The sequence below is a fragment of the Salmo salar genome, chromosome ssa13 (assembly GCF_905237065.1).
Source record: "Salmo salar chromosome ssa13, Ssal_v3.1, whole genome shotgun sequence".
NCBI lineage: Eukaryota > Metazoa > Chordata > Actinopteri > Salmoniformes > Salmonidae > Salmo > Salmo salar.
This window is the reverse complement of record NC_059454.1, coordinates 77,895,041-77,914,892: the sequence shown is the minus strand read 5'-3', so window position 1 is coordinate 77,914,892 and position 19,852 is coordinate 77,895,041. Positions and strand designations below refer to the sequence as shown.

At 44.8% G+C, this 19,852-nt stretch overlaps 1 protein-coding gene across 5 annotated transcripts in view; it reads left to right on the top strand.

Annotated features, from left to right (window-relative positions):
* Positions 1-19,852, top strand: part of abr (ABR activator of RhoGEF and GTPase) — a 222,555-nt gene that overhangs the window by 51,067 nt on the left and 151,636 nt on the right. The window contains exon 1 of one of the 5 annotated variants that reach the window (XM_014137907.2): positions 17,363-17,624. The exons of the other annotated variants lie outside the window; for them this stretch is intronic. Coding sequence (XP_013993382.1) covers positions 17,561-17,624 — 64 coding nt within the window. The 5' untranslated portion in view covers positions 17,363-17,560. Of the gene's footprint in view, positions 1-17,362; positions 17,625-19,852 lie in introns of those variants that run through there. 5 annotated transcript variants of the gene reach the window in all.

Here is a 19,852-nt window from a genome sequence, read left to right as displayed (position 1 = left end):
GAGACATTCTCAGCCTCATTTCCCTATCTGCTCACACCTGCGCAGGTCATTATCTTACGTGTTCAAATCCGGTCCTCCTCCAGTGCAGCGTGAGTGCAGTTCACTCTATTTTCTGTGAAGAATACTGATTGTGGATGTGGTGGCTGGAAGGACATTACATAACCCACACTCTCTCTCCCTCTCTCTCTCTTCAAACTCTCTCTTTACACACACATTCCTCAGGGCTTGCATTAGAGAGGACAGTAAACGCCTCGTGCAGTAGGCTCTGTCAGGGGCGTGAGCTGGCCCTGTTATTGCTCATACTAAGGGCTTATTCAGTGGGATGCAATGGTACTCAACATTGTTATAGGCTCACACCTACACACTAGTGTACTGTGCGTGGGAGTGTGTTGGCATGGAGTAGGCAGTGATATATCACCCTCTAACCTGTGTAGGGCCAAAGGGAGAGAATGGGCGGATGGATATTATGTTACCACTTGCTGGGACGTGGGGGAAGTGTGTGTATATGCTTGCCTTGTGCGGTATACCGGGGTATTTGGAAATGGCCACGGGATGTTTTTTCAATTCTGTTGTAATACCTTTATTTTTTTCAATAAATTTAAATATTTGTAGCTACTTTTTTTTTGATTGTGTTCTTCATTTCACCTGTCACATTATTTTACATTATGAAGCTTACCCAGTCATGTGTTTGTTTGTAAGCAGCACAACTGGAGAAAGCAGAAGGTGAGTCCAGCTGTGCATTGAGAGGTTGCGTTTTATATTGATCGTCAAATGTGTTTTTTTTGCTTTAATAGAGTGATCAGGGATGTGCAACTATAGTTTAACTTCACAGAAAATATTTTAGTGTCACATATATTAGGCAGAAAATAGCATCATGTTCATCCGATGACAACAGAAGTGCTACGCTATTTGGCTGGCAGCCACACAAGTAAAGGAGTTTACAATGAAAAAAGGATGAATGGCCATCATACAGTTTAAGTTGGAAGTTTACGTACACCTAAGCCAAATACATTTAAACTCAGTATTTCACAGTTCCTGACATTTAATCCTAGTAAAAATTCCTTTGTCTTAGGTCAGTTAGGATCACCACTTTATTTTAATAATGTGAAATGTCAGAATAATAGTAGGGAGAATTATTTCAGCTTTTATTTCTTTCATCACATTCCCAGTGGGTCAGTAGTTTACATACACTCAATGTAGTATTTGGTAGCATTGCCTTTCAATTGTTTAACTTGGGTCAAATGTTTCGGTTAGCTTTTCACAAGCTTCTCACAATAAGTTAGGTGAATTTTGGCCCATTCCTCCTGACAGAGCTGGTGTAACTCAGGTTTGTAGGCCTCCTTGCTCGCACACGCTTTTTCAATCTTTCTATGGGATTGAGGTCAGGAGTTTGTGATGGCCACTCCAATACCTTGACTTTGTTGTCCTTAAGCCATTTTGCTACAACTTTGGAAGTATGCTTGGGGTCATTGTCCATTTGGAAGACCAATTTGCGACCAAGCTTTAACTTCCTGACTGATGTCTTGAGATGTTGCTTCAATATATCCACGTAATTTTCCTGCCTGATAATGCCATCTATTTTGTGAAGTGCACCAGTCCCTCCTGCAGCAAAGCACCCCCACAACATGATGCTGCCACCCCCGTGCTTCACGGTTGGGATGGTGTTCTTCGGCTTGCAAGCCTCCCCCTTTTTCCCCCAAACATAACGATGGTCGTTATGGCCAAACAGTTCTATTTGTCTTTCATCAGACCAGAGGACATTTCTCCAAAAAGTATGATCTTTGTCCCCATGTGCAATTCCAAACCGTGGTCTGGCATTTTTTGTGGCGGTTTTGGAGCAGTGGATTCTTCCTTGCTGAGTGGCCTTTCAGGTTATGTCGATATAGGACTCATTTTACTGTGGATATAGATACTTTTGTACCTGTTTCCTCCAGCCTCTTCACAAGGTCCTTTGCTGCTTTTCTGGGATTGATTTGCACTTTTCGCACCCAAGTACGTTAATCTCTAGGAGACAGAATGTGTCTCCTTCCTGAGCGGTATGACGGCTGCGTGGTCCCATGGTGTTTATACTTGAGTATTATTGTTTGTACCGATGAACGTGGTACCTTCAGGCGTTTGGAAATTGCTCCCAAGGATTAACCAGACTTGTGGAGCTCTACCATTTTTTTCTGAGGTCTTGGCTGATTTATTTTGATTTTCCCATGATGTCAAGCAAACAGGCACTGAGTTTGAAGGTAGGCCTTGAAATACATCCACAGGTACACCTCCAATTGCCTCAAATGATGTCAATTGGCCTATCAGAAGCTTCTAAAGCCATGACATAATTTTCTGGAATTTTTCCAAGCTGTTTAAAGGCACAGTCAACTTAGTGTATGTACATTTCTCACCCACTGGAATTATGATACAGTGAATTAGTTACTTGTCATGCACAAAGTAGATGTCCTAACCGACTTTCCAAAACTATAGTTTGTTAACAAGAAATTTGTGGAGTGGTTGTAAAATGAGTTTTAATGACTCCAACCTAAGTGTATGTAAACTTACGACTTAAACATTCAAAATAAATACAGTTGATCATAGAAGGTAGCTAGCCACATTTCTTACTGTTTTGTTTAAAGTTCATTTGCATTTTACCAGAGAAAAATAGGCTGGCTACACTGGACAAAGTACTGGAGAGCGCTGCCTGCTGATAGAATGCCCGTTCTTGAATTCTCATCAAAGTGGAGAAGTTCAACTGAAGCACAAAATGAGTCTGATGTTGAGCAGAAATTACAATAAGAAACATTTTTATTGGCCTCCCGAGTGGCACAGCGGTCTAAAGCACTGCATCGCAGTGTTAGCTGCTTCACCACAGATCCTGGTTCGATCCCAGGCTGTGTCGCAGCCGGCCGCAACCGGGAGACCCATAAGGAGGCGCACAATTAACCCAGCGTCGTCCGGGTTAGGGGAGGCTTTGGCCGGCCGAATTGTCCTTGTCCCGTCATGCTCTAGCGACTTCTGTGGCGGGCTGGGCACATGCACGCTGACACGGTCGCCAGGTGTACGGTGTTTCCTCCGACACGTTGGTGCGGATTAAGCCAGCATTGTGTGTCAAGAAGCAGTGCGGCTTGGCGTGGTCGTGTTTCGAAGGACGCATGGCTCTCGACCATCGCCTCTCCCGAGTCCGTGTTGGAGTTGCAGCAATTGGACAAGACTAACTTTCAATTGGATATCACAAAATTGGGGAGAAAAAGGGGTAAAAAAAAAAGTGTTTTAAATCTGCGTTTTTTAATATATTTCTTATGTGTTTTGTCTTTCTTTCCTGTGTGAAATTGAAGAATTCTGCATTTAACTAGCGTTATCTAAGTAAGTGGCTGAATTAATAAGGTGACGGGGCATCATAATATTGCTGTTAGATTTCTGCAGTGATTGAGAAGTCAAAGCCCTTTTTAAATGAGTTATCTGTACAGCTGCGATTGCTATCTTTTGATTTCCTTGCGTTTTTTCTCCTCTCCATTCTCTGCCCGTCTGCTCCTCCCCCATCTTCTCAGAAGAGCAGGCAGGCCTGTTGCCCAAACTACTCCAGACTCCAAACAGACACGTACACATGCTGCTCCAAAGCCAGTGCTGTTCTTCCTTCAGACAAGCATGCATCAATTTTGTTCATTTGCACAATGTCTCTTGTTCACGTTATTTTGTTAATGTCCAAACATACCAAAAATTACTTTCTATATTTTCTACCTAATATATGTAAAACTTTATGAGATGGATTGCCTGTCTTTGCAATTCGTTTTTTTTTATTGCACTCATTAGCAAATTTACCTAGCAGCCTTCATGGAAATGTGCTATTATTTGTGCACATTTTGGTAGCAATCTGGTAATAGATGCCCAATGGGCTTTTTTTGCGTTTTTGGCACTCCCTTATGTACTAAGACGGTAATACCGTAAATCCTGGGATGAGGACGGGTATGACGATATGATCATCTGGATACCGCCCAAACCGTGTGTGTGGCGTGGCCTAGTGGTTAGAGCGTTGGACTAGTAACCGAAAGGTTGGAAGTTCGAATCCCTGAGCTGACAAGGTACAAAATCTGTCGTTCTGCCCCTGAACAAGGCAGTTAATCCACTGTTCTAGGCCGTCATTGAAAATAAGAATTTGTTCTTAACTGACTTGCCTAGTAAAATAAATTTGTGTGCACATCCTAATCTTTGCAACCCAAATAACTATAATCGCGTAGTACCTACCTCGCCGGGGATTAGCACTGGGTGCCATGGTAACAGCGGCGGTTGGTGGTGGTTGATGTATGCATGTGGCATTTGAGAATGAGAGGGAGTCCTTCTCTCTCTACAGGCATACGGCTGAACAGCCTCATCTGATGATGAGAAACTTGCTTCTGTAATTTCCTCTGTTTTGTTCCCTCACTTCCATAAAACACAGCACTTTGGGGCCTCCCAAATGGCGCTGTGACCTAGCATGCTGACCAGACCATCACGCGCATGTTGTTTTTGTCCACCCACACAAGACGCGATCAGGACACGCAGGTTGAAATATAACTCTGAACCAACTATATGAATTTGGGGACAGGTCGAGAAAGCATTAAACATTTACGGCAATTTAGCTAGCCAAGCTAATTTGTCCTGGGATATAAACATTGGGGTTGTTATTTTACCTGAAATGCACAAGCATGGATTTGGTCAGACCAGCGTTGAATAGACCTAAGCACGGGTACCTCCTGTTTGCGTTTCTGACTTTTGGAAGGGGGGAGCAGAATGGAATCGTGATCTGATTTGCAGAAGGGAGGGCCTTGTAGCCATCCCGGAAGGGAGACTAACAATGGTTGAGAGTTTCTGAAGCGTGAGTACAATAGGCAATATTATTTAATAGAACTTCGGTAGCGTATTTCCTCAAATTTGCTTTGTTAAAATCCCCAGCTACAATAAATGCGGCCTCAGGATAAGTTTCCAGTTTGCACAAAGCCCAGTGTAGCTCCTTGAGGGCCGTCGTGGTATCTGCTTGAGGGGAAATCTACACGGCTGTGACTATAACCGAAGAGAATTCTCTTGGGAGGTAATACGGTCGGCTTTTGAACAAAATAACTTAAGTTTCAGTACGTTTTCACAATCACACCATGAGTAGGTAATCGTGAATCAAGCACCACTGCCTTTCTTCTTCCCGGAGAGTTCTTTATTCCTGTCTGCGCGATGTACTGAGAACCCAGCTGGCTGTATGGATGGGGACAGTATACCCAGTTAGAGACATGATTCCGTGAAACAACAGAGTATGTTACAGTCCTTGATGTCTCTCTGGAAGGAGATCCTTGCCCTGACCTCATCTACTTTATTGTCCAGGGACTGAACATTAGCGAGTAATATACTCTGAAGCGGTGGATGCTGTGCAAGCTTCCCGAGTCGGACTAGAAGTCCACTCCTAATACCTCTTCTCCGCCCGGCAGCGTCTTGGATCAGCCTCTGGGATAAGTAAAATTGCCCTGGGGGGTACGAACAAAGGATCCGGTTCGGGAAAGTTGTATTTCTGGTCGTAACACAGGTGAGTTAGCGCTGTTCTGGTATCCAAAAGTAATTTCCCGCTGTATGTAACAACACAAAAAAACATTCTGGGCTAATAATGTAAGAAATAACACACAAAAAAGCACTTCAAAGTTGCTTAGGAGCTAGAAGCAGAGCTGCCATGTCTGTCAGCGCCATTTTGTCTGTGTATCAGTTGATTAAATTACATTAAAATGGTCTCAGTATGCCTGCTTGTTTCTCCATAGAGTGCCATTGCCTGGAGGCATTGGGCTGTTGCTGTGTAGTAGCTATATAATGTTGTTTGTTTCAACCCTGGCTGGACATGTTGTTTATGAACGTCACTTAGCTCCCTGCCTTGTGCTGCACTGTATGGAGCGAGGCCTTAATAAATACTTTAATTTCCCCAGTGTCACGTTGTGATTGACTGCCAGCCCAGCCCACTACAGTGGGAAGCATAAAGGTCTGCATGTACACAGTGACATGCACAAGGCAACACATAAATCCACTGTGGCGTATTGTCATCATCGCTCACGGCTGTAAATGCTCTAATCTCACAGGGACCTGGATGTACATTGAGCCTGCTCTCTCTCTCTTTCTCTCTCGCTCTCTTTTTCTCTCTCTCGTCAGTAGTGTGTTTCAGAATATGGCTCTGTTGTAGTGTGGGTCCCGTTTTGAGAGAGCTGTCCTGTTTTTGGAGAGGTGCACAGGTGTTGCTGTGGAATATCTTGTCAACAGTCCAGCACAAACCCACTCACACAGGCAAATGCTATTTCTCTGTTTTTAATGACCTCCCCAAAGAAAAACCAAGGTGCAATATGGCCCCCTCAAAGTCTTCTCCAGATGAGACCACACACACTCCACCTCTCCACTGGGGAACAGCGTGTGTGACCTGTACTTACCTGTTGCTAAAGATGAAACTGAACAAAAAGCTCTACCAGTGCCAGCTACAGGGTTCGGTGCTGACTGCCAGGGGTTATGTAACCACCTCTCACCAAAGAACACTGCAGAAAGGTGCTGACACAGCCAGGCAGGAGAAACGTGCTGATAGGATTTGTTTGCTCTGCTCACTGCCGCAGAATATATCACGTCTGTTATGTAGAAGTGAAACTTGCAGGAAAGTTACTGCACTGTAGTCGGACAGATTATCAATCATGAACACATGCTGTTGATATGGACATGGAGAGTGTGTGTGTGTGTGTGTGTGTGATATGAATGACCAATACGTGTCAGAGCTGAGTTAAAATAGCTGCGAGTCCACAGAGTGACTGACTTTTACAAAAAGAAAACACACACAGCACGTGCACTTCTGTCCTAGAACATCACACAACAATCCACCACTGCTGATGTCTGACACCCACACAGAATATCAACACACAAAAATCAGATGAACCATGTGATGTATAGTAACATCGTCAGTTCAAATGCAGCCTCAAGCTTTTCCTTCCTCGATACAGTGTTGTCATCGATGGAGGTGATGTGCATCAGATATGTCTTCTGTCTGTGTACTTGCTCATGTGATTGCTCTCCCTGTCACTCTGCATCATCCTGTGGAGAGCTGAGCTGTGAAGTGTGCGTTAGCAGTCTCTCTGGTCCACCCACCCATCCTCATAACGCCACCACACAGCCACATCCCACCCAGCCTCATAACGCCACACACAGCCACATCCCACCCAGCCTCATAACGCCACCACACAGCCACATCCCACCCATCCTCATAACGCCACCACACAGCCACATCCCACCCATCCTCATAACGCCACCACACAGCCACGTCCCACCCATCCTCATAACGCCACCACACAGCCACATCCCACCCAGCCTCATAACGCCACCACACAGCCACATCCCACCCATCCTCATAACGCCACCACACAGCCACATCCCACCCATCCTCATAACGCCACCACACAGCCACATCCCACCCAGCCTCATAACGCCACCACACAGCCACATCCCACCCATCCTCATAACGCCACCACACAGCCACATCCCACCCATCCTCATAACGCCACCACACAGCCACATCCCACCCATTCTCATAACGCCACCACACAGCCACATCCCACCCATCCTCATAACGCCACCACACAGCCACATCCCACCCATCTTCATAACGCCACCACACAGCCACATCCCACCCATCCTCACAACGCCACCACACAGCCACATCCCACCCATCCTCACAACGCCACCACACAGCCACATCCCACCCATCCTCATAACGCCACCACACAGCCACATCCCACCCATCCTCATAACGCCACCACACAGCCACATCCCACCCATCCTCATAACGCCACCACACAGCCACATCCCACCCATCCTCATAACGCCACCACACAGCCACATCCCACCCATCCTCATAACGCCACCACACAGCCACATCCCACCCAGCCTCATAACGCCACCACACAGCCACATCCCACCCATCCTCATAACGCCACCACACAGCCCCATCCCACCCAGCCTCATAACGCCACCACACAGCCACATCCCACCCATCCTCATAACGCCACCACACAGCCACATCCCACCCAGCCTCATAACGCCACCACACAGCCACATCCCACCCAGCCTCATAACGCCACCACACAGCCACATCCCACCCAGCCTCATAACGCCACCACACAGCCACATCCCACCCAGCCTCATAACGCCACCACACAGCCACATCCCACCCAGCCTCATAACGCCACCACACAGCCACATCCCACCCATCCTCATAACGCCACAAAACAGCCACATCCCACCCATCCTCATAACGCCACCACACAGCCACATCCCACCCATCCTCATAACGCCACCACACAGCCACATCCCAGCCAGCCTCATAACGCCACCACACAGCCACATCCCACCCATCCTCATAACGCCACCACACAGCCACATCCCACCCATCCTCATAACGCCACCACACAGCCACATCCCAGCCAGCCTCATAACGCCACCACACAGCCACATCCCAGCCAGCCTCACAACGCCACCACACAGCCACATCCCAGCCAGCCTCATAACGCCACCACACAGCCACATCCCAGCCAGCCTCTCATATGGGTTCAATACCCGTGTCATGACTGTGTGGAGGGGGCTGACAAACCCTTGAAGTGTAAAACTATTATACTCCAACTGTTGTGCTCAAGGTGATGAAGGGTCAGAATAGTGGTTCATACCAGCCATTTTGGCTCTAGTCTTTCTCCAATAGTGTCATCATGAGTGGTAGCCCGGCCTCGGGTTAGCGCTAGATGTCTATTCTGACCCCGATGCAGCTTCAGAGCAGAGCTCGCAGTCAGCAAGATGCCTACTTCGGTATGGGAATATAGGGGGGCCAAGCCAGCCCCATTGGTCAATGTTTTCTTCACCCATTTAAAACGTGTCTGTCTCAGCTTCCTCCAGGGAAAGGGGTGATAAATATTATCTACAACCCAAAGGGCCAGCCCGAACTGCATCAATCTGCCATGTCTGTCTGGTTGCCCTTTTCTTGTGGCAACAGGTCACATCTTGCTATTGTGATTGCACACTGTGGTATTTCACCCGATAGATATGGGAGTTTTCAAATTCTTTGTGGGTCTGTGTAATCTGAGGGAAATAAACTCAGAAAAAAAAGAAACGTCCCTTTTTCAGAGCCCTGTCTTTTAAAGACAATTCGTAAAAATCCAAATAACTTAACAGATCTTCATTGTAAAGGGTTTAAACAATGTTTTCCATGCTTGTTCAATGACCCATATACAATTAATGAACATGCACCTGTGGAACGGTCGTTAAGACGCTAACAGCTTACAGACGGTAGGCAATTAAGGTCACAGTTATGACAACTTACAACACTAAAGAGGCCTTTCTACTGACTCTGAAAAACACAAAAAAAAGATGCTCAGGGTCCCTGCTCATCTGCATGAACGTGCCTTAGGTATGCTGCAAGGAGGCATGAGAACTGCAGATGTGGCCAGGGCAATAAAATGCAATGTCCGTACTGTGAGACGCCTAAGACAGCGCTACAGGGAGACAGGACAGACAGCTGATCGTCCTCGCAGTGGCAGACCATGTGTAACAACACCTGCACAGGATCGGTACATCTGAACATCACACCTGTGGGACAGGTACAGGATGGCAACAACAACTGCCCGAGTTACACCAGGAACGCACAATCCCTCCATCAGTGCTCAGACTGTCCGCAATAGGCTGAGAGAGGCTAGACTGAGGGCTTGTAGGCCTGTTGTAAGGCAGGTCCTCACCAGACATCACCGGCAACAACGTCGCCTATGGGCACAAACCCACTGTCGCTGGACCAGACAGGACTGGCAAAAAGTGCTCTTCACTGACGAGTCGCGGTTTTGTCTCACCAGGGGTGATGGTCGAATTTGCGTTTATTGTTGAAGGAATGAACTTTACACCGAGGCCTGTACTCTGGAGCGGGATCGATGTGAAGGTGGAGGGTCCATCATGGTCTGGGGCGGTGTATCACAGCATCATTGGACTGAGCTTGTTGTCTGTCATTGCAGGCAATCTCAACGCTGTGCGTTACAGGGAAGACATACTCCTCCCTCATGTGGTACCCTTCCTGCAGGCTCATCCTGACATGACCCTCCAGCATGACAATGCCACCAGCCATACTGCTCGTTCTATGCGTGATTTCCTGCAAGACAGGAATGTCAGTGTTCTGCCATGACCAGCGAAGAGCCCGGATCCCATTGAGCACGTCTGGGACCTCCCATTGAGCACGTCTGGGACCTGTTGGATCGGAGGGTGAGGGCTAGGGCCATTCCCCCAGAAATGTCCGGGAACTTGCAGGTGCCTTGGTGGACGAGTGGGGTAACATCTCACAGCAAGAACTGGCAAATCTGGTACAGTCCATGAGGAGGAGATGCACTGCAGTACTTAATGCAGCTGGTGGCCACACCAGATACTGACTGTTACTTTTGATTTGGACCCCCCCCCCCCCCCCTTTGTTCAGGGACACATCATTCCATTTCTGTTAGTCACATGTCTGTGGAACTTGTTTGTCTCAGTTGTTGAATCTTGTTATGTTCATACAAATATTTACACATGTTAAGTTTTCTGAAAATAAACGCAGTTGACAGTGAGAGGACGTTTTCTTTTTTTGCTGAGTTTGTGTCTCTATAGTCATACATTTGTCAGGAGGTTAGGAAGTGCAGCTCTCTCTCTCTCTCTCAGTATATCTCACGGAGCGCGCAGCCTCCCACTAAAATCACTTCCATCCCCATAACGGTTCACCGAGTAACCTCCAAATTACATTAGCAAAACATTTTCCTGATTTAACAACCGCCATCATTCCATTCCTCCAGCCCACAGCGGACTAGGGGGACTGTGTGTGTGAGGGCTGCGTGCCAAACATGCTTAACTCATCTGTCAGATCTTCCTCCACTGATTGTATGCCTGATGATACCATTTTAATTGTATTGATTGATTGAATGAGAGAGAAGCCGAGTGAAATACATTGTCAGGCCACATTTAGATGGACCTTGACAATTTACTCTCTCAAAAACGTCCATCTTTCATTCTCCTCTGGTAAACTCATTCGATAGTTTGTTTTCCATAATTGGTGCCGGTTCCAACAATAGAAAACATGTAACTAGGCCTAATTCGCTCAGTAGTAACAATGAGCCAGTGAACAGAGTGAATATGTGGCCTGCAGTTACAGAAATGACTGCAATTATGCAGGTATGGATTTGGTATTCAGGCTATGCAGTGAATCACAGCCTCACACAGTGTGTAGTTGCTATGGCGCTAATGAGCTCGATCACTTCAGCCCGCGGCTGTTTACTCTTTGCGCTGGGTGTTCGTGTGCGTGCGACATGTTGCTCTGTATGAAATCTCACTAGAAAGCCACAGTCTGATGGAGCACCACTGAGACTAGTTAGTGACTCAAACCTTTCCTTAACTTTCTCAGTTTTACTGTGGTATAAATAGGCTCAACCCTATCAGAAGCTCGCCTCCGACACATCTCATTCAGGGAAGCGCGAATGACGGTGGCGAGTTGTCATGGCATCTTTTACCCTCGCAATGGAGACTGTGATTGACTGTGGCAGGCGGCCGGGGGCAGAAGCATTGGGGAGCTGTCCATCAGGAGAGGTTAAGGGAATGATAGGAAGTGACAGAAGAGGAGGAGAGGAGAGCGTGTTGAATGTGCAGACCCAGGGTTCAGCATGCTTCAATGCTCCCTAAGGCCTCACTGGTTACACAACACACATCAAAACACTGGGAAGGGGACAGAGATGGAACTATAGTGACACATTACTTTTGACCTCAGAGTTAGCATTTAGGACACAAGTACCGCGATATCGCTGAGTTAAAGTGAATCATCCAAAATACTATACATTTTACCGGTAGGCAATATTGCTCTCTCTCTCTCTCTCTTTCTCTTTCTCTTTCTCTCTCTCTTTCTCTTTCTCTTTCTCTTTCTCTCTCTCTTTCTCTCTCCCTCTCTCTCTTTTTCTCTCTCTCTCTCTCTGTGTGTTTCTTACTCCTCTGTGTTTCTTACTCCTCTGGCCTCTTAAATATCTTAGACAAATCTGACAGCAGTGTGAAACTGCAGCAGTTGTTGATGGTACTGAGACAGGGAACAGGGACAGAATACATCATCAGTCACCTTCTGTACAGCGGCACTTAAACGCAGCGGCAACCTTTTTTTTTATCCTGTCAGTTCCCTAATTTGTTACGCTTAGGCTACTGCACTTATTGAATGCCTCTTGTGCTTATGAAGTAAAGGCTTTATTTGTGTATTTTGAACAAAGCCGTGCTGAAAGCTATGGGCTTTTAAATTCGAGACATGGCAGATTGAACCATCCTGTGGGTCAATATGTCAGTGTTTTACAGCAGCATCAAGATGACGTGTTACAACACTGCCTCTATTAAAGTGCCGAGGGAGTCTAATGCTTGAGTTCCAGATGGACCCTGTTGATCTGTAACGGTTAGATAATTGTATCCAATATGTAGAACATTCCACCTATCCGAGAGAAAAATGGGGTTAATGGGTCTTTCTATAAATAAAGGGGTCAACATTTTCAACATGTTTTGGATATACATTTAAATATGATTTTCTTGCAGCTTCACATGTGTAGTTAAAAAAATACAAGTCTAGGTGGGCACGATGAGACCGTAACTCCACCTAGCAACAATAAAACATCTACATGTCATTCACAATGTCACAAGAAACATGGACACCGCATGTTCCTTTCATGCCTAGTTGCCAGGTCTTTTTGTGCTTTAGTCAATTTCTCTCTGTTATAGCCATGCTAAACGTTCCTGAAGAATGAAAAAGATAAACATCATTTATATATGTTTTAATAGTTGATGTAATAAAATAACACTGGGTTCTGTCAGTAAAATCACTGACAATAATAATAACCAATAATGAAATCATTATAATCAGTAAACTCTTCAAGAATTGTGTGAGTCTGTGTCTGAAAACTAGCTGTCTACTTCTTGCTTCTTCTGTCATTGTTTCCTCCCGTTCTTGCCTCTCCTTGAAAGTGCATTGTAGCTGGAGGGGAGGAACCTTCACTCCTCTCCCCCTGTGTGCTTTGAGAGGGAGGGGAGGAATATGGGAAACAAGGGGAGAATCTCAATTGCATTTCCTTGATTCCTCACATCCAGTTAATTAATAAGTAAATACACACTAAATATTGTGCAGAAATGGAGAAATCTTACTTTATCTTGTCACTGTGGCATGGTATGGGCAGCTATTTAATCGATTAATGAATAGATTCATAGAATGGAGTTAGAAGGATGAACTGAAAGGACAGGAAGTGTTGGCTGTGCACTTAACCAATGACAGGCATTCCACATTTAACCCCAACCACATATGAAAATAACAATATAACATTTTGGGGGGGGGTTATATGCAAAACGAATAAACGAGCCCTTTTCACATTCCTGATTGCTCAGTTTTACCTTGGATTTTTTAAATCAAAACATACATGGACCGTAATCTTACCTCTTGACATAATATCCATGACATTATCTTGACCGCCGTAACAATATAGACACCCAAATGTTCTGTAAATTCTCCAGATCAACATTAATTCCCTCACTTTGGCTGTTGTTCAATCACGTGCAGTATCTCACATCCTTAAAGTTACGCTTTCTGTTAGAAGCATTTGATTTTGCAATCCAGACATTATTTTGGATATGTGTGTCCATGAAAAAACTGTTTTCACATAGTAACAGAGAGGTTACAGTGCACTGCCAAGATCGCCATAAGAAATAGTGAATTTTACAGGATCAGGTTCAATTTGTAATTCAATAGTTAAATGCTTAGTATATGATATACACTGCTCCAAAAAAATAAAGGGAACACTTAAACAACACATCCTAGATCTGAATGAAAGAAATAATCTTATTAAATACTTTTTTCTTTACATAGTTGAATGTGCTGACAACAAAATCACACAAAAATAATCAATGGAAATTGGATTTGGAGTCACACTCAAAATTAAAGTGGAAAACCACACTACAGGCTGATCCAACTTTGATGTAATGTCCTTAAAACAAGTCAAAATGAGGCTCAGTAGTGTGTGTGGCCTCCACGTGCCTGTATGACCTCCCTACAACGCCTGGGCATGCTCCTGATGAGGTGGCGGATGGTCTCCTGAGGGATCTCCTCCCAGACCTGGACTAAAGCATCCGCCAACTCCTGGACAGTCTGTGGTGCAACGTGGCGTTGGTGGATGGAGCGAGACATGATGTCCCAGATGTGCTCAATTGGATTCAGGTCTGGGGAATGGGCGGGCCAGTCCATAGCATCAATGCCTTCCTCTTGCAGGAACTGCTGGCACACTCCAGCCACATGAGGTCTAGCATTGTCTTGCATTAGGAGGAACCCAGGGCCAACCGCACCAGCATATGGTCTCACAAGGGGTCTGAGGATCTCATCTCGGTACCTAATGGCAGTCAGGCTACCTCTGGCGAGCACATGGAGGGCTGTGCGGCCCCCCAAAGAAATGCCACCCCACACCATGACTGACCCACCGCCACACCGGTCATGCTGGAGGATGTTGAAGGCAGCAGAACGTTCTCCACGGCGTCTCCAGACTCTGTAACGTCTGTCACGTGATCAGTTTGAATCTGCTTTCATCTGTGAAGAGCACAGGGTGCCTGTAGCGAATTTGCCAATCTTGGTGTTCTCTGGCAAATGCCAAACGTCCTGCACGGTGTTGGGCTGTAAGCACAACCCCCATCTGTGGACGTTGGGCCCTCATACCACCCTCATGGAGTCTGTTTCTGACTGTTTGAGCAGACACATGCACATTTGTGGCATGCTGGAGGTCATTTTGCAGGGCTCTGGCAGTGCTTCTCCTGCTCCTCCTTGCACAAAGGCGGAGGTAGCGGTCCTGCTGCTGGGTTGTTGCCTTCCTACGGCCTCCTCCACGTCTGCTGATGTACTGGCCTGTCTCCTCGTAGCGCCTCCATGCTCTGGACACTACGCTGACAGACACAGCAAACCTTCTTGCCACAGCTCGCATTGATGTGCCATCCTGGATGAGCTGCACTACCTGAGCCACTTGTGTGGGTTGTAGACTCCGTCTCATGCTACCACTAGAGTGAAAGCACCGCCAGCATTCAAAAGTGACCAAAACATCAGCCAGGAAGCATAGGAACTGAGAAGTGGTCTGTGGTCTCCACCTGCAGAACCACTCCTTTATTGGGGGTGTCTTGCTTATTGCCTATAATTTCCACCTGTTGTCTATTCCATTTGCAAAACAGCATGTGAAATTTATTGTCAATCAGTGTTGCTTCCTAAGTGGACAGTTTGATTTCACAGAAGTGTGATTGACTTGGAGTTACATTGTGTTGTTTAAGTGTTCCCTTTGTTTTTTTGAGCAGTATATAATGACAGCAGTATCATACATTTAAGGAAAGGAAAGTATTGTCAAATCTGTGACGACTCCAAGCATGAGAGAGGGTATATGTGAATATCTTCATGTATTCACATAAAGAAAAGGCAAATTATTATGAATGAATTTGTAACAGCTCCAAACAGTCCACTACAAGAAATGCACACTGGTACCCCAGTTTATAGAAAGACCCTTATACCATATTGGTCATATCCATCGGATTTACATGAAGTAGGTATTCTAAGGGGTTGGGACTAGGTGCCAGGGGTTGATTTGGAACAGTATAATTTGACGGATGGGGCCCACAGTGTGAGGCTGTTGAGTATTAGATCCCTTTCACCCCAGTATCTCCACTTGCACATTCATCTTCTGCACATCTATCACTCCAGTGTTTAATTGCTAAATTGTAATTACTTCGCCACTGCGGCCTATTTATTGCCCTACCTCCCTTATCTTACCTCATTTGCACAGACTGTATATAGATGTATTTTCTTCATATTGTGTTATTGACCGTACGTTTTGTTTATTCCATGTGTAACTCTGTTGTTTGTGTCGCACTGCTTTGCTTTATCTTGGCCAGGTCGCAGTTGTAAATGAGAACTTGTTCTTAACTGGCCTACCTGGTTAAATAAAGGTGAAATATATATATATTTTTAAGTACAAGACCATCATGTTACTGTGATTATCAGCCCATTAACAGGGATCTCATTGATCATACTAGAGGCTTCAATCACTCACACACACACACACACACACACACACACACACACACACACACACACACACACACACTGCTGCATTAATTTAATCAGAGAATACAGATAGGACATTGATTAGATTTGATTAAAAGGCATTCTAATGAGTGACCTCTGAGCTCCACACACAGCTCTTATCTACTTGGTCTACATCTATTGGCATTCTTCGGATACTACAGATTATGTGACCTGTGTGTTTTTGTGTTATCCAGTATGCACGTATTCCATTCAGTCCCTCACTTATTTCCTTCCCTGAGCACTGTGTCAAACTGGAGCTACCTCGGGAAAACCAACAGTGAAAGTGATTTGAGAGGGTGAGTGTAACACACTATCACACAAATTACTGCCTGTTGGCTATTCAAAGCAGCACTGAGCCCCATAGATACTCTATAGTACACAGACATTGGCTATTCAAAGCAGCACTGAGCCCCGTAGATACTCTATAGTACACAGACAGTGGCTTTTGGGTCAGGAGTGGTCTGAGTCATCATAGTAGACATAATATCTAACTGCAAAGGGAATGTAATTCCACAATACACTCTAAGTAATGACATGATAACTTGGCTTTAAATCCAATAATCATCCATTGTTTGTGATCACCATGACACATAAAATTGTGAGTCATTAAATCACATGAGTTGAAGATGAATCCGTATGTATACTCATGCTGTGTTTACATGACTTGGCATGTTTCCTATAGCAACATTGTCATTTACCGTACTGTCGCAGTTGTAAATCTTTTGTTTCCCTATCAGAGGCAGTCAGTGAAGAGAGGAAACACTACTGTTAATGTAATTCACTGACTGATTCAATGATTTACCATGGCCCTCTGTAATAGTGCTGCTAATATCAGGGCTAGTGTGTGTGTGTGTGTGTGTGTGTGTGTGTGTGTTTTAGTGCTGGTAATATCAGGACTATTGTGTGTGTGTGTTTTAGTGCTGGTAATATCAGGACTATTGTGTGTGTGTGTGTGTTTTAGTGCTGGTAATATCAGGACTATTGTGTATGTGTGTGTGTTTTAGTGCTGGTAATATCAGGACTATTGTGTATGTGTGTGTGTTTTAGTGCTGGTAATATCAGGACTATTGTGTATGTGTGTGTGTTTTAGTGCTGGTAATATCAGGACTATTGCAAGGTTAGACAAGGTGACTGTTACGTTAGAGGAACTGACTGAGGCTGTGGTGTTTCACATCAGAGCTGGGAAGACAACATTTTGGGTTGTGTGTGTTTACCCCCGAGCTCTTTAACTATGGGAATTTGAATGAGGGCCATTTGAAACAAACCACACTGGTTTTACTCCTATGCTGAGCCCTGTGCTGTGGAGTGTGTTTTCAACTGTGTGTGTTCGGAGTTGAGTGCGAGGGACTGCCTATGTGGATTTGGTATAGAGTGTTGAGGTTGATCGGATGATTTTGTTTGTTGTGTTGAAGTGACAGAAGTTAAGGACATATGGCTTTTTTCTTTGAGGCTGTGTGCACCATTCGTTCGCTCATCTCACCCCATGATCATCATGGTAAGGTTGGTTCACTGTATGGATCTGTATTCTGTCTGTCCACTTATGCATGTAGTCAATGTATTTGATGTGATTTCATGCCTTCCTGGCATTTTATTGAAATTGTATCTTAACTTCTGGAATGGTGGTGTTATTATGTGGGAATTCTGAAATGGTGAGATTTGTGACCCTTGTGTACGGTCAGGTCCATAATTATTGGCACCCTTGATAAAGATTAGCAAAAAAGTCTATAAAAAATAAATAATACAAATACTGAGCTATATTGTATGTGAAACAAAATGTTTTTCTATTATTTTATACTAATACAATTGCTCAAAGATTTTTTTCTTTAACAAGTCTTTTTTTTTTTTCAAAGACAGAGGTCAAAAGTATTGGTACCCTTGTTTTCAATACTCTAGAACCCTCCCCTTGTGAGGATAAAGACACTGAGCCTTTTTCTAAAATGTTTTATGAGATTGGTGAACACATTGAGAGGGATCTTGGACCATTACCCTTCAATACAGAATCTTTCCAGATTCTTGATATCCTTCGTCTGCTCTTATGGACTGCCCTGTTCAGTTCAAACCACATGTTTCCCTGTGGCTCACCATGCTGGTGTTTGCAACGCCAGGGTTGTGGGTTCGATTCCCACGGGGGGCCAGTACAAAAAAAAAGTATGAAATGTATGCATTCACTACTGTAAGTCGCTCTGGATAAGAGCGTCTGCTAAATGACTAAAATGTAAAACATTTTTAAAATGTTTCCAATTGGGTTCATGTCCGGAGACTGAGATGGCCATTGGAAAAATATTGATTTTGTGATCAATTAACCATTTCTTTGTGGATTTTGATTAGTTCTTAGAGTTATTGTCTTGGGTGAATGTCTTGGTACTTAACAAGGGCCCCAGTACCTATATCTTAGTTTTTTTGTATTACTTGTTAAACAAAATGTATTTCTCTGAGCAATTGTATTAGTATAAAATATAATTTAAAAAAATATAATTGCATACGATATTGATCAGTATTTGTATGATTCGTTTTATAAATGTATGCTCATTTCCATGAAGGGTGCCATAAATGATGGACCTGTCTGATTTCTCTGTAGAATTGACATGTTCAGTTGGAGAGTTGATCCTCTTACGTGACGTTGTCATGTAATAACATGCCAGTTGTATGTCGTTCATGTTAAAGGTGGCCCATCTAAACCCGCCAGTCTCAGGGGTAGTACTTATCTACTCCATTGAAAAGTAATCGCAGGTTAGACTTGCCTGGGTAAGTATGTAGCCGCTCAACTGGAGAATCCCTCATTGACTGACTGACAGACATAGGAGAGTATTGATTTTGTGAGTGTTGGCAATGGGGGAGATTGTCAGAAAGCATTAGTTGATTGGAGTGTGTACTTTGTGTGTGTGTGTGAGAGAGCAAGAGGATGTTTGTGTGTGTGTCCTTTGGGAAGGCAGTTATTACCACTGAGCGCTAGTGGAGCTTGGGGAAGGGGCCAGGGCCTGTGTTAAGTGAACTGACCTGTTTTCAGTTTTCACCACTCATTGCACAGCTGCCTTCTGTAAATGGTATTTTGCTTGTATAAAGTGCAAAGGTCGGCTATAGGCTTATCACTTCTATCGCTCTTCACTAGAAAGATACTAATTCTACACGCTCCACCTGTCTTCCTCTTCCCTGTTTGCATTTCTAATTTGTTAACGCACACAGAGCGCTACGATTATTGACTCTCTTTCTCCTCTTCCTGAATTTCACCCACAGACTCCTTGCTATGTTAGCCTACAGAGAATGGCCTCTCACTGTATATACACAATGGGTTTCTGAGGCTATTTCTCCCCTTGTGTTGAAATTAATTGAAATTAACTGTTGAAAATGAAATAACTCATATGCTTATGTAACCGATGTGAAATGGCTAGTTAGTTAGCGGTGGTGCGCGCTAATAGCGTTTCAATCGGGTGACGTCACTCGCTCTGTGACCTGAAGTAGTTGTTCCCCTTGCTCTGCGAGGGCCGCGGCTATTGTGGCGCGATGGGTAACGATGCTTCGTTGTTGTCAGTTGTTGATGTGTGCAGAGGGTCCCTGGTTCAAGCCCAGGTAGGGGCGAGGAGAGGGACGGAAGCTATACTGTTACACTTACACTGTCGTCATTCTTGTGAGCAATGTCTAGAATGAGGGATGCACATTTTATGATGTTCTGAATACAACTGCTGTTGCAAGATGATTCTAAATCAGAATAGCTGGAGGATGCCT